Below are 14,883 nucleotides of genomic sequence, written 5' to 3' on the forward strand. Positions count from 1 at the left end.
CTGCCCCCTTTACATACATTCTTTCACTTGATTCTTACCATACCCCTGTCAGCTAGATATCAGGACATATGTTATTATCCCAGTTTCATAGATGAGGAAACAGGCCTTGAAGAGGCCTGCCCAAAGTCAAAATCAAAGATGAATTTGGAGTCAGAGTCCCTGACTTTGAATATTAGCTGTTACTTACTACCTAGGATTATGGGTGGGCTATTTGACCTATCCAGGGCTTCTGACTTCTTCATCTTTTTAAGTAGAATATCTGGGGATATGGAGATATGAAGAAAGACAAAAACAATGCCTATATTTGCAGAGCATACATTCTAAGAATGGGGGAGATGACATGTAAATAACCAGCCATAAACAGGACATATACAGAGTTAATGGAAGTCGATCTGAAATAGGAATGTATTCGCATCTGGAGGTGGGTGGGGAGACTGGGAAAGGACTCTTACAAGAGACGGGAAATGAGCAGAAGGAAGTATCAGAAACTAAGGGGTAAGCATTCCAGGCCTAGGGGATAACTAGGGCAAAAGCCTGGAGACAAGGGATGGAGGGCTGTGTGGGAGGAATTCCCAGGTGGCCTCCTGGTGGTTACATGGTAGTCTGTGAAAGGCAGTGAGATGTAAGGAGACTGGCAGAGGCCAACTTGAAAAGTCAAAAAGAGGATTTTCTATTTTATCCTGAAAATAACAGGAAGCCTCTGGGAGCTCATGGAGCCGAGGGCCAGGGTGGTAGTGACATGGTCAGACTTCAGAAAAATCACATTAGCAAGCTGAGCAAAGAGTGTATGGGAGGGGCAGCTAGGTGGCACAGTGGATAGAGCACTGGTCCTGGATTCAGGAGGACCTGAGTTCAAATCCAACCTCAGATGCTTAACACTTAACTAGCTGTGTGACCCTGGGCAAGTCACTTAACCCCAATTGCCTCACCAAAAAAAAAAAAAAAAAAGAGTGTATGGGAGAGGTGGAGCTCTTGAGGCAGAGATACCCATTAGAAGACTCCTGAACTAGTCCAGGTGAGGGGTTACTGAAGAGGTGTTAAGACTAAAGGAGTGGAGAGAAGGGGGCATGCAGGAGGAGAAAGACAAGGCCATGTGGTTAAGAGCCATTAGTAAGTGAGATGAGGAGTTGAAGGTGACAACCAAGGTTCCAGGTCTGGGTGGATGATGGTGCCCTGAACAGTAATAGGGAAGTTTAGAAAGGAGGAAAGTTTCAGGGAAAGGTAATGATTCTGTTTTATACATGTTGGGTTTGAGCTATCTATGGGACATCTAGCTTGAGATTTTCAAAAGGCAGTTGGGGATGCATGGGTATAGCTCAGAAGAGAGTAGGGCTGCATATAGATCTGGGAATTACCTGCACAGTGAGGATAACTGAGCCCGTGGGAGCAAATGAGCTTGCCAAGTGAGAGAGTACAGAGGAATATTAGGGGCCCCAGGACAGAGCCTTGGGAAGCACCCATGGATGGTGGGTTTGACATGGATGACTGTCTTCAATGTCTACCTCTCCTCTATATGTACTGCCTCTTTTTTTAAAGGTAAGCTCCTTGAAGGCAGGGCTTTTGTATTGGTATTCACAGCACTTATCACAGTGACTGGCATATAGTAAGGGCAGAATAAATGTTATTCATTCATTCATTCATTCATTTATTCTGACTGAATACCCTTTTCACACCTCCTTCTTCCTTTGAAGTCCCTCCTTATAGGAAGGCACTGCAGGCTTAGGAGGGTCGCTTTCCTCAAATTTATATTCAAAAGCTTTATGGACACCAACTGAACTCTTTAGAATTTGACTAATGAAGCCCTATTTAAGACTAGAGCATTCATCTTGGCCTGTCTTTTCCCTGTGCAATTTATTCTTATTAAGTGCTTCTTGAGGGTGGGGACTACAACTTATTCATCTTTGTATTCAGGACCTGGCATAGTGCCTTGTAGACAGTAGATGCTGAATGAAGCCTGTGATTGCAGGGTGGCAGGTACCATCTGGCTAAATCTTGGGTGGATGCTCAACTGATGCTTGAAACAGTACCATGTGCCCCTCCCCTTGTATGGCTGATGATTTAGTCTTATTGTAAGCACCTGCCCAAGGGTAAAAACAACAATGTTTTGTCATACAAATAGGGTTCTGATCAGAAAAGTCCTAAAGTAGAACTCTGAGAAGCTCTAGCAAAGGTTGGCGCTTGGGGTGGGGTGGGGTGGGTGGGGTGCAGGAGTAAGGGAGGAGCTGGATGCAGCCAGCCCATCCTATGGCTTTTGCCCTGAAGTTAAAATTCTCTTGGTTCTACTTAGCCCTTAACTCTCTTCAAAGGTATGTGTTCAGAAAGTAAGAAGACCTCACCTAATCAGGTTGAAACTTGCAAGTATCATGCTGCAAGAGGGAGGTTTTACAGGGAGAGGAAGAAGCAATTATGTGTTGTTTGGCATTGGGCTTCCTGGCTGCCAGGTAGGCCCCAGGTGGGGGAAAAAGCCTTCTGGCTTAGGGAGAGGACATGGGACAAAAGCCAATCAGGGGCAGCAGCAGAGAGCTTCTTGGTAAAAAGAGGCAGATCTTGTCCAACACCAGGACCAGATCACCACGGACAGAGAAGCTTGATAGAGGTGGTTTCTCCCACTGTTTACCAACCAAATCCAATTTCAAACTACTGCTAATGGATATGGCCCAGCTTTTTCTACACAGCAATCACTCAGGCTGGCCTGATAGCAGCAGAGGGGCTCTCCAAGAGGGAGGAGACAACTGTCCCCCTAATTGGGACCGATTAGTTACCTTATGTCCTCCTTTGTCAAACTACAGGGAGGAGAGAAAAATAATCTTGTTTCTGTTTTAGTTTCTTTCCAAACCAACATGAAACTTAACCAGAGTCAGAGTTCTACCACACCTTGATTTGGGGAAAGGTTTTATTTAGTGTTTAAACTCAGTAAGAGCCTTTAAATCAGAGGTTCTTAACTTTTTTTTTTTGTATCATAGATCCCAGCAGCATTCTGGTAAAACCTATGGATTCTGTCTCAGAAAAATGCTTTTAGATCCATATAATAGAATACAGAAAATTACAAAGGAAACCGATTATATTAAATTCAGTTTCCAAAATACATTTTTTAAAAGTATGCAGATTTCACATGAAGAACCCCTGTTTTAAATAACATTGACTTTTTTTTTGGTGAGGCAATTGGGGTTAAGTGACTTGCCCAGGGTCACACAGCTAGTAAGTGTCAAAGGTCTGAGGCCATATTTGAACTCAGGTCCTCCTGAATCCAGGGCCAGTGCTCTATCCACTGCGCCACCTAGCTGCCCCCCCTGTTTTAAATGAATGAATGTTTTAAACACTTGCTATCTGTGTCACTAGAAAGTAATTAAAATTTCCTCTCCTTTCTCCAAATCTAAAACAATTTATTGAAAATGCTGTTCCTTGGAGTTGGCTCCTGAAAATATACATCTTTGCCATATACTTGCATCTACCTCAATAGTCTGGACAAGGGAAGCCAAGACTAAAGTTTAAGGCAGGTAGAGTTTGGCCTCCATGTCAGCATTTATAAACAAAGAAATAGCAGGAGAAGTCGAGAATATTGATGTTTTCCTTGTGTTTTTTGTTTTGTTTTCCATTTCTTACTTACTTATCTATCCGTTTATTCATTTGTTTTGTTTTCTTTTTCATTGCCACTGGTTAGGAAGGAAGTAGGTTTGGCTAAACTGGAAGTGAGAAACTTACGACTTCCAGCTCTTTCATCTCATCCTGCCTCAGTCCCATTCTTTTTTAACAGGACTATTCCCTGCTGCTTCACAGACTGATACTTTCTTGTATCATTTCTCAGGGACTAGGGAAAGAAAGAAAAATACAACAGGTAGCTGTAAGTGTTCTTACAATTTCAAACCATTTTCCTTTAATTTCTAAGCCTGAAAAAGGATGCAGTGTTGACTTCTTGTACAAGTTCTGGGGGTCCAAACTCTGAGGTTAGAGGGTAGAAAGGCCCATGACACGATGCTTTCTTCCTACTTTTCTTAGGACTGTTGTTGTTGTTTGTCCTCTGTTCATGAGAGGAGCATGACATCAGGGTGATGTCATGACTTGCACTGAATTGGATTTAAATGAGGGAGGGCTGTGCAAGGTCACCAACCTCACTCTCTCCCTCCAGAGCCATCTGGGTCCAATGGCAAGATATACATCAGGACAACTGGAGATGGCCCCAGATGTTTAAAGCAATTGGGGTTAAGTGATTTGCCCAGGGTCACACAGCTAGTAAGTGTCTTTAGTGAGATTTAAACTCAGGTCCTCTTGACTCCAGGGCCAGTGCTCTATATAAAGCAATACAAACAACAACAACTTAGGGCAACTGACCTCCAGGTCCATTAGTGCATACTCTGTGCTCAACCTTTCCTAAATGATGAAGTTCAACTGGGATAGAAGGCCCAGTGAAGCTGCTGAAACCCCAAAACAAAGAGCAAGAAGACCCCCAAACCCCTCAAAGCCTTTGTACAATAGAGAGTAGTAACTGCCCTTCTTGCAAAGCTCACCCCTAGTAAAGGCATGGTCACTCTGGAACCTCTGATTCTCCCCATGGTATTTATTTATTTTTTGTTTCTTTGTTTGTTTTGTTTTGCAGGGCAATTAGGGTTAAGTGACTTGCCCAGGGTCACACAGCTAGTAAGTGTGTCAAGTGTCTGAGGTCGGATTTGAACTCAGGTCCTACTGAATCCAGGGCCAGTATTTTATCCACTGCTCCACCTAGCTTCCCCCCCTCCCCCCCCCCCCCCCGGTATTTATTATTCTTCGGTTCTCCCATCTTTGGCAAAAGGAACACCCAGGGAGCAGAGCCACCACATATGGACGAGGTTCCCAGCCATGGCTGAAGCCACACTTGCCTACTGTGGGAATTGTACTGGGTTTCTGTTATCCCTAAATTGAATAATCCACTAGGGAAATATAAGCACATGGTGGTTTCTGATCTTGTTGAGTTTAGTTGCTTTATTCCTTCAGTAAATTAGTAGCTCTTATATCAGGGTTGAAATGGAACCTGCTATTCCTTTCAGGAACCTTTCAAATGACCATTTCTTCTTATGCCTAGGTGAAAGAAAAAGCAAGATCCTTCTTTTATCTGGGGCCATGACTATCTTTCCTCCTTCCTAATCCCTCCCCCTAGCTTATCTCCCTTCACCCTGAGATCTGAAGGAAAAGCTATATCTTTTTTTTTTTTTAGTGAGGCAATTGGGGTTAAGTGACTTGCCCAGGGTCACACAGCTAGTAAGTGTTAAGTGTCTGAGGCAGGGGAATAGCTATATTTCTTTCTAAGAAAAGTCATTGACTATGGCAAAACATCAGTTTCATTTTAAATCATGTCTTGAGTAAAGTTTCCTATAAAAAAACCCCCAAATCATAGAGTAAATGAAAGTGATTTAGATGAGAAAGCACATATTTGCATATACTCAGAAAATCACTACCTCCTGGGTAAAAGGAGAATCTTTAAATTGGTCTGTATCTAACTGGAATTAACTAAGGGAGGTAGAACCTCCTTCAAGGAGGCCCCAGTCGTAATTTCCTTAGGAGTGAATACAACACGCCTCCACGTCCAGCCAAAGGGTAGGTTCAGACTACAAGAGAGAAAGAGAAAAGTAGGAAAAACGCAGAGAAAGAAGCTGAGAGAAAGTTCATCTGAGGAGGAAAGAGATCAACGAGTCTGTTAGGCAGCCACAGCAGAGGAGAAGAGAAGAGTTTTAAAAAATACGATGGTTGCATTAAAAAAAATTACATATGTGTAGACTCTGGAAGGAAAGACCGAGGCCGCTCCTCTGGTCTGTCAGCTAGCAAAAAGGAATCGACCGACTTAGTGCTGAGCCGGATCGGCGTGAGACGTCTGAAGTTGCTGGGAGAGTATGGAATCTGCACTCGTGCCCTCTGTGATGGTACCACTGTCTCCTCAGGAGACAACCACGGCGGCACCTTGGTAAAGATGCTCTGGTCCTCCTCCGTTGAAAAAACAGGGTTATCAATTCCTAGGAAAGAAGGGCAATGGGAGGTCACGTCAGTGGTGGAGAGGCAAAGTAGTGGCCAGTCGGCCTGGAGGGAAGCCGGAGCAATGTCAGGCTGGAAGGAAGCACAGGCCCTTGGAGCTGGTCATGGTTGAGTTTAGAACGTGCCTTGTCACCAGTTCCTGGTTTGTTTGCCTCATGGCACATACTACCTGAAAAGAAAAGGCCACTTGCAAGGAGGGCAATGACGTGACATAGACTGGACACAAGGCTCCCCAGTTCCAAATGCCATGGACTGAAATCAACCCCCCCCCTCCGCCCCGTACCTATCCTCCACTTATCTCAGCTGTATTTTGATACATCTCTTAAATGGACCTATTTAAAGTCAAGGGAGCCCCAATATCTAATCTGATGATTCTCAGAATGATGATCTCAGGGAACATATTTCATGAGAATTACTTCTCTTCTTGGTAAGTATAACTATACATGTTACATATACACACAAAAATCAATGCATCAAAATACACACTCATACACATAGTAAAGAAATATTTACTGCAAAGATTTCCTTCTAAGGACTCATTGTGGCATGGCAATGACACTAGCTTCCCCAGAGCTAGGTCTGCAGAGTATAAGTTCTGGCTTCATCAAGGCCTATGATGGATTTTATTACCAAAGTACCAGACTAACTAAGTTCAGATACACTCATCACCAGTTTAGACTCAGGGTGATGAATTCTCTGGGCATAACAACTCCTGAAGACCATGTATCATACCATACAGGGGGTATGATTTATGCTGGTGTATGGAGTATCCACTCCAATAGACCATCACTTGTGGGTTTTAAAATAAACACAAACACATTGACACCTCCCCACCTGGCCCCTGCCTCTCCAGCTTCCTCATCCCCATGCTTCCCCACACACACTTGGTTTCACTATGTCACTAACGTCTCTCTCAAACACATGACTTGGGCATTTCCTTATCATGTGGCCAGCAATTTAAAATTCTTTTAGGCATGGACATTTTTCAAAACATAGCTCCTAAGCAACCCCACTATTTGCAAGGCATTTTGAAATCCAGAGAATGTTCCCAATCTCTGTGCTGCAACCTCTTCTACAGGGGATTCTTCCCCTGAGTGATCCCTCTCTAAGGGGCAGAAATACCTTTACTCTTCTCCTTACCTGTAGTTGAATCCGTGGCTGTGTCTTGAGTAACACTGGCTAGAAATTCAATCCCACCACTCATCTGATCATCGTCATACTCATTAGTCTCTTCTGTGTCTGAAAATTCCAGTTCTAAGGGAAGGAAAACCCATGGACAAAATTCTGCATTCTAGAAACACACAGGGCCACTCTCAAGCTGGTGACCAGTGAGGACAATGCTCCAAAGTAAATTTCACTTCTCATGAAAAGCTTGTGCTTAAGGGACAGGGTTTTTCATCTTGGGTCCCTGTGCTAGAGACCAATAACCGCTACATGCTCATTTCCCAGAAACGGTCTTAATTAGGAGGGGTTTCCAGAAAAGAAGCAGGCCAGTGAGTCATATGGTAACACTGAGCAGGGAGAAGTGGCTTCCGATTATGGACTGAATAAGAGACAAAAAGGAACTTCAATGCTTTTTTCTCAAATACCACCTACCCATCCCATGTGCCCCATCTCACAGTGTGGGGAAGGTCGGAGTTGAATTATACTCATAAGAGAAAAGACAGGGAGTAGGAAAATAGAGGAGATCACAACATAAAAGAAGGGGACTGATAGGATAACCTGAAACATTCTGTATCTGCTGAGAAGTGGAGGAATGGTTTTACTGGTGTGGGTGCTCCCCTCACCAGTGGAGATTGCGACTCTGACATGCCTTAGGAGATGGTTTTGTGGGCTGTGGGAGCCATAAAACCCACTCATCTCCTGGTGGTCAACCTTTTGATGATGAGACTTTATGAGCTGAGGCTGGTCCCTGGATGACAGACAGAGTCTGTTGTCAGTCCTGTATGAGAGCTACTGTTCTTCTGGGGATGGCCTTTAAGAATCCAGGGTTCCCTGTGAACCTCAGGGAGCCACAGGGCAGAATCCCAGAGGAGGACCAGCATTAAAGGTAACAAAAGAATGAGAACATTGCTTCTCCTTGCTCTTGCTGGTTCTTGTTCTAGTAAGCTTATGGATTTGCCAGCCAAAGGGTGGGTGGAGATGTGTGAGGCTGGATTTGGAAGGACTTGCACACAGCTCCTGAGTCCCACCTCTCCTCCCCCCATTATTGACTGGCCTCTCAATAGCTTCCTATCTTATCAGTCCAGAGAACTCAGCAGGAACATGGTCCTGTTAGAACCAGGGGATGAGCTGCTATGGGGGCTCTGATACCCCTGCTGAAAGAGGGAGCCAGAAAGGGTCATTTGAGGAGCTTGAGGTGGGAGCTACTCAAGCGGTCCTGCCCTCCTCCTGCCCCATCCCTCCCTCCTTCCCTCCTGCCAGCACTATCTGCCAGTGGGTAGATCTGCCAAGAGCAGTCATAGATTTTGTCTAAAAGACATGTAATTAATGAAACAATTACCTTTCTCCTTAAAAGCAAAATCACGAGTTGGGCTTTCCATCGGTATTTTCCCATTCGGTACACTGCTGTTTCTCTGTAAAACAAAAATGGAGCCACAGTTCCAAGTTGATCAGAGACACATCTGTTACTTCAGAAACCACTGCACTGAATGAACAGGACCTTGTTATCATGATAGTGGATGTTTTCTTAGAGCTTTTGGCTTTCCAAGCACTTTATATACTTTATACAATTGGATCCTAACATCAAAACAATGATAATAATAATAACTTAACTTGTATAGGTTTTCATGCATTATCTCATTTGATCCTTGCAATGATCCTGTGAGGTAGACTTTGTAAGTATTAGTGTTCCTACCAAATGAATGATGAAATGGGAAACTCAGAGAGATTAAACAATTTGCTCATGGCACACAGCTGTTAAGTGTTGGGGGTGGGATTCAAACCCAGGTTTCCCCTGCTCCATGTCCAGTACTCTTTCTATTACACCAACCTTTGTCTCACTTCTTTTCAGGATCCGTGCCAAGTGACTGCCTGCCTGAGGTGAAACTACCTTATTAATTAACTAAGTTATTATAAGTAACTAACTAACCCCAGTAACTAAATTCCCTTGAATGAGAGCCAAGATGGAACCCCCTCCTACTGAATTCTCCTCTTCAGGAAACAGCTCAAAAGTGCTACCCCCGTGCATTTTACCTTGGATGCTGTCCTATACATAGCCTTACCCGCTTTTGGCCGCGCTCTCTCTTGTAGAGTTTGGCGGTCTTTTTGGTTTGGTTTATTCCTAGTTTGGTAGATTTGAAAGACTCTAAACGCTTCCTCATTGTTCTATGGAAGATTTCTTTGTCTTGTTTTTCATCTTCATTTGATGTTAACTCATGCCGGCTGTAGAGATGTTTGTACTACAGAGAGGAAAGGGAAATAGGTGAAGCAATAAGGGAACAGGTAATTAAGCTGTATGCAAGTCATACACATAGCTTAGAGGGGTTTGGATTACTTATGAATCTAAGGTGCTTCATGGGTTTAACCAACTTCTCTCCAGTGACCAACACTAGGGTTTCTATCCCTCATCAACCCTGACCTACTTTCTGTTCAGAGCCATTCAATAAATCCACTCAGGTGCATGAGGACTGTTAGTTTTGCCATGCAATTTATTATTCTAGGTAAAAAAAAATGGCAAAACTGATGGGCCTAGGCAGGAATTCTGTAGTTTACTGTCTCATTTGGCTTTTGCAGAAGCAAAAGAACAATATAGCAAAACCCAGGAACTTTCTTTCAAAAGTCACTCATTATGACTTGTGACTTGTGACACCCTCACAAGTCATTCACTCATTTTGGACATGGGAAGTGCCCATGGATGCTAAATCACATGCTCAGTTCTTGTCTCTGTAGCTGCAGAAAGAAGGGAGTAGGACTTTAATGGAACAAAACTCTCTGCTTCCTCACGGGTTCCAGCTTGTGCTGGACAATGCTGGCAGAGTGAATTCACTAGCTCTCTCTCCCTGCTGATTCTCATCCCCTCATCCCCAGGCTCCAGCTGTTTTGGGGGAAGTTTTGAAGAGGGGGAAATTAGGGTCTGTGTGTATTCATAGCAGCCCTCATCTGCAGATGTGTTGGGGGAAGGGAGGGTACCCCTTTATGTCAACTTGCTCTCTGCTTTGAGAGGAGTTTTACTGAAGAGTGTTATTAATTTGTTTAGTGTTTGGTCTATCAAAGAAGTCCAAAACATCAGCACCAATAAAAACTCTGGATATGGTGTATACAGTGACCATTCATTCACCTCTTGTCTGGGTTTGTAGAGATATTGCTGCAGGGTATGGTGAGTGACAATGTCCTCTGTATCCCGAATACTCTTTCTCCTCTGCTCCAAAGCCTGCATGTCCAAGCAAACGGTGCTGACATTTTCTCTCCTAAAACAGGAAACAAACAAGCAAAATGTACTATTTTTCAACCACAAATAAGCATAAACTGCCGAGATGCCTAAGGAGCCTGAACTGTGCCAGGCCCTAAGGCCTCAAGTCTTTCATTCTGAGTTCCATTTCCTCCTGTGAATTACAGGCACAAAAATACAGCCAGGTCAGTACTTGGGCCTAGTTTCCCCTTTAGAAAAGGAGAGGGTTAACGGCTGGTAATGTCTTGGGTCTCTTCTAGCTCTAACAGGATATGCTCCAGGAGCAGTAGAGCAGGGGTGCTGAATTCAGACATTGCTATCTTTGATGCCCTCCCCCTAAATAACTGTTTCATTTTATTATCATGAAGCAATGGGAAGGCAAACACAATTTGACTTGATTGGCCAATAAAACAATGCTTTGCATAGGAGGAAGGAGACAAGACAGATGCAGTCTTCCCCACTATTTCCCTTCTTCCCTTTCTGAGTGCATCCTTGCCTGAAACCCAACTGAAATTCAGGGTCAGGGGTTCAACTGAACCTTAGAGCATTGGCCCTGAAGTTGGGAGAAGCTGGGCAAGTCACTTAACCTCGGATGCCTTAAAAATATCTGGGGCCATCTTCAATTGTCCTGATCTATGTCTTGCCATGGACCCAGATGGCTCTGGAGGGGAGAATGAGGTTGGTGACCTTGCATAGCTCTCCCTCACTTAAACCCAATTCAGTGAGAGTCATGACATCACTTCCCAATGTCACGGTCCTCTTTGAAAATGAAGGACAAGGGGCAGCTAGGTGGCACAGTGGATAGAGCACCAGCCCTGGAGTCAGGAAGACCTGAGTTCAAATCTGGCCTCAGACACAACACTTACTGGCTGTGTGACCCTGGGCAAGTCACTTAACCCCAATTGACTCACCAAAACCAAACCAAACCAAACCAAACCAAACCAAACCAAAAGAAAATGAAGGACAAACAACAGCCCAGAACTTGATACATTATAGAAGCACTCGTTGATTAACTGATTGTTGTTATTGTCACAGGTCTCAAGAGGACATTAGACACCAAGGAACAAGGAATCACCCTCTTCTACCAGTTTCTTTTCTTCTCAGATAAAACTGGTTAGGAACGCTGCTGAAAGAAGAAGCTTTGGAGTCACTTCGAAGGCTAGGGAGAGAACAGGTATGGATTGCTCCTGACCTATCCACTCATGGTCCCTTCTAAAGACACTCATCCATCTGGTATATTTTATACTGAAGGAAAACCCAGTGAACAGAATACTTACAGTAAGTAAGAGACTGAAGCTTCTACGGTAGATGGACGAGGGGTGCTGAAGTCCACATTGACGATGTTGTCAGTACTTGGTGAACGGATAAATGCCAGAGACCCTCTTCGCTCTCCCTGTTATGGATTTGGAGAAACATTTCATTTCAGTCAAACCAAGCAGTGCCGAATATTGATGATGGTGTTGGAAATCAGCCTTGATTCTCTGCTAATAAGGACCAATCGTTTATAAGCTCACTACCCTCTCCTCTCAAGCTAGCCAATCACTCTCTTGGGAATGAAAGGTCAATCTAATCAATGTTCTGAATGAGTCAGTATGGAGATGGCTTGGAATAGTGGAAAGAGCCCTGAGTTAGGAGCCATGGGTTGGAGTAACAGTTCCAATGCTTCCTCATTTGTGAGGTGACAAGGCTCAAGCTGCTATGTCCCAAATGCTTCTTTCAAAATAGGGACAGGAATGCTTATACAACTTGCCTCATGGAGTTGTGAAGCTTCATCAATCTGAAAACTCTATATAATGTATTGTTAGTATTATTGGTATTGAATCAAAGTGGGAATGATGGGTCGAAGATGCAGTGAGACAGATTCCATCGTGGTTTAAGAGAAAGCTCCCTACCAATGAGAAATGATCCAAGAGTGTGACTGGCTGCCCCCTCACTGAAGACCTTCAGGAAGAGGCTAGATAACCACTTGTTGGGGACAGATGGAATTCTTGGTCAGGGGTGAGCTAGACTCTAAGAGTCATTCTGCGACTGATCTTTCATCTGGGGAAGTTGACATTTTGAAGAATTTTAGGTGGGTCAGAAAAAGCCAACAGCATACTCTCCTTTACCATCTTTGGCAATATTCACTATATACTTATGTGAGGGGGGAATACTACAGCACTGAAAAGATGTGTGTGTGTGTGTGTGTGTGTGTGTGTGTGTGTGTGTGTGAGAGAGAGAGAGACAGACAGACAGACAGACAGACAGACAGACAGAAAGAGAGGAAGATGGAGGGAGAGATAGGAGGAGGGGGGAGAGAGTGATGGGAAGGGAGAGAGAGAGGGAGGGGAAAAGAGGGCTAAAAGGAGGAGAAGGAGGGAGAGAAAGGAAGAGAGAAGAGGAAAAGAGGGGGAACTAGAGAAATGGAGGGAGAGAGAAGAGGGAGGGAAAGAGGGAGAGAGAGAAGCCCAAACTAATGCAGAAGCTGTAATATAATTCAAGTTTTTAAGATTCTTGAACAGGCTGCTTGAACTAACCAGTTAGACAGTTAATAATTATCTAGTGAAAGAAAAAAAAAACTGGGGATGGAGGGGTGGGGAAAGTCCATGTGGAAGAAAACAATTCATTTTAGGCTCTTGAAAAAATATTATTGAATATACTGTATTGTCTTTGGCATTAAGTGTACATTTAAAATGTATATTAAATGTCACTTCTCATTTACAACCAGAAAACTATCTTTCTACCAAGTTATATGAGCAAATCTTGGCTTCTACAAAGATTTTCCTCAATATTTAATAGTTCTACATAAGGCCACCCAGAAGAGAGTGGGGTTAAAGTTTGGGTGGACTGAGTTGGAGTACCAGGAGGAGAAAGGTAATGTGTTCTCATGTTGCCCAAGCCTCAATATTTTTATTCTCATGACTTCAGGTTAAAATGAGCATTAAAGATTGCATTGAAGGGGAAAAGAAATCACAAAAAGGCACCCTAAGGGAGATGTGGAAAGGGGACAGTGCAGACCGAATGCCTTTGCCTTGGTGATGGATGGGAGCTTTGTGCAGTGGGGAGCCTTGGGTGCTTCTTGGTACCATCCAACGGTGATCTTCCTCTCTCCTCCTGGCAGCCTCCCCGAGCCATCAGCTACTAGTGGACCCATGGGGGTCCAGGACAACCCACAATTCCAAAGGCTTGAGCTCTGGCTCAGAAACGCAAGTCCCACATATTGGTTCATGAGTCTCTTTAAGGCTCCAGCAGTAGCTAACTACTCGTGCTGCTTTCTTAAAAGACAATCAGATTAGGGACCACAGTCAAATCACAAGAGGACAGGCCATCATAGAGCTATCAGGAACCTTAGAGATCCACCTTATCCACCTCTCCTATTTTTGAAAAAGAAACCGAGGCACAGAATCTTTGAGTGACTTGCCCGATATGACACAGGTTGTGAGTGGTAATTAAAACCTGGATCATCCCTCTGGCTCCAAATTCAGCGCCCCTTCCATTATCCTGGACTTGCTGCCTGCCACCTCCCGCTGTGAGTAAAGGGCACTCGGGACCAAGACTCCATGCTGTGGGGCATGTTTTTCCCTGGGAGATAACCACAGTCATTGTACAGGAACAGCATCGGCTTTGATCCTTGATAATTGTGACCTTTGATAGTGCAGAGTGTTCCTGAGGGCTGTCATAATCTGAAAGCCACGTGAGGGCTGGAGGCAGAGCAGGGGATTTGATAGCACCTAGCACCATGTGGTAGGATTTACTGTCCTCTACTGAGGCTAATCTGAGTGGGTCACAGGTTTCACAAAGGGATGTACCATGACCGACATTTATGATCTTTTCCATGGTGTTTATTTAGCACCTTTTAACAGGTGGATAAAGAATGTGATAACAGTAAACACCCAAGATGTCAAAAGGGGAATGCCTTGCATTCAGCTCTAAATATCTCTGCTAATATTCCCTCACTTCTTTAGGGTTATTTAGAGATTTTGAATCACTTTTAAGTACATTATCTTCTTTGAATCTCACTCTGTGAAACAGATGGCAGTGGCTCCTCACCCTTATGTAACGTTTTACAAAGTGCTTTCCTTTTAGCAACTTTTTTTTCCTTCAAAAATCATTTCAATTTGCATATCATTTCCCTGTTTCCTCATCTGTTAAATGTGGATAATAACATCATCTACCTCCCAGGGTTGTTGTGAGATCCAATAAGATAATATTTGCAAAGGCTTAGCACAGTCCCTAGTACGTAGAAAGGGCTATATCAATGTTGCCTATTGTTGTTACTATTATTTTAATATGTGCTCTTTGTGGTATCATCATTTCCAATCTTCCATTGCCTGGCTTCTACCTGTCCAGCTTTGTCTTGGGGAGAACCTCTCTTTAATCTTTAAAAAAAATTTAAAAAGATATTTTATTCTACCCCCCTCATTACATGTAAAAATAGTTTTTAACATTCATTTTTATGTTTTGAATTCTAAATTCTATCCTTCCCTCATTCTCTTTAATCTAAGAAAGAACCA

General features: G+C 43.6%; 1 protein-coding gene across 2 annotated transcripts in view; it reads right to left on the bottom strand.

The window, feature by feature from the left end:
- SLC9A3 (solute carrier family 9 member A3) overlaps positions 1 to 14,883 on the bottom strand; it is a 139,842-nt gene that overhangs the window by 6,553 nt on the left and 118,406 nt on the right. The window contains exons 11-16 of one of the 2 annotated variants that reach the window (XM_043979850.1): positions 11,668 to 11,783; positions 10,280 to 10,409; positions 9,225 to 9,401; positions 8,504 to 8,576; positions 7,141 to 7,254; positions 5,734 to 5,981 (exon numbers count right to left, since the gene is read on the bottom strand). In XM_043979850.1, coding sequence (XP_043835785.1) covers positions 5,734 to 5,981; positions 7,141 to 7,254; positions 8,504 to 8,576; positions 9,225 to 9,401; positions 10,280 to 10,409; positions 11,668 to 11,783 — 858 coding nt within the window. Of the gene's footprint in view, positions 1 to 5,733; positions 5,982 to 7,140; positions 7,255 to 8,503; positions 8,577 to 9,224; positions 9,402 to 10,279; positions 10,410 to 11,667; positions 11,784 to 14,883 lie in introns of those variants that run through there. The other variant, XM_043979849.1, reaches the window with a different exon arrangement.

This window comes from Dromiciops gliroides, chromosome 1 (assembly GCF_019393635.1).
Source record: "Dromiciops gliroides isolate mDroGli1 chromosome 1, mDroGli1.pri, whole genome shotgun sequence".
In the NCBI taxonomy this organism is placed as follows: Eukaryota; Metazoa; Chordata; class Mammalia; order Microbiotheria; family Microbiotheriidae; genus Dromiciops; species Dromiciops gliroides.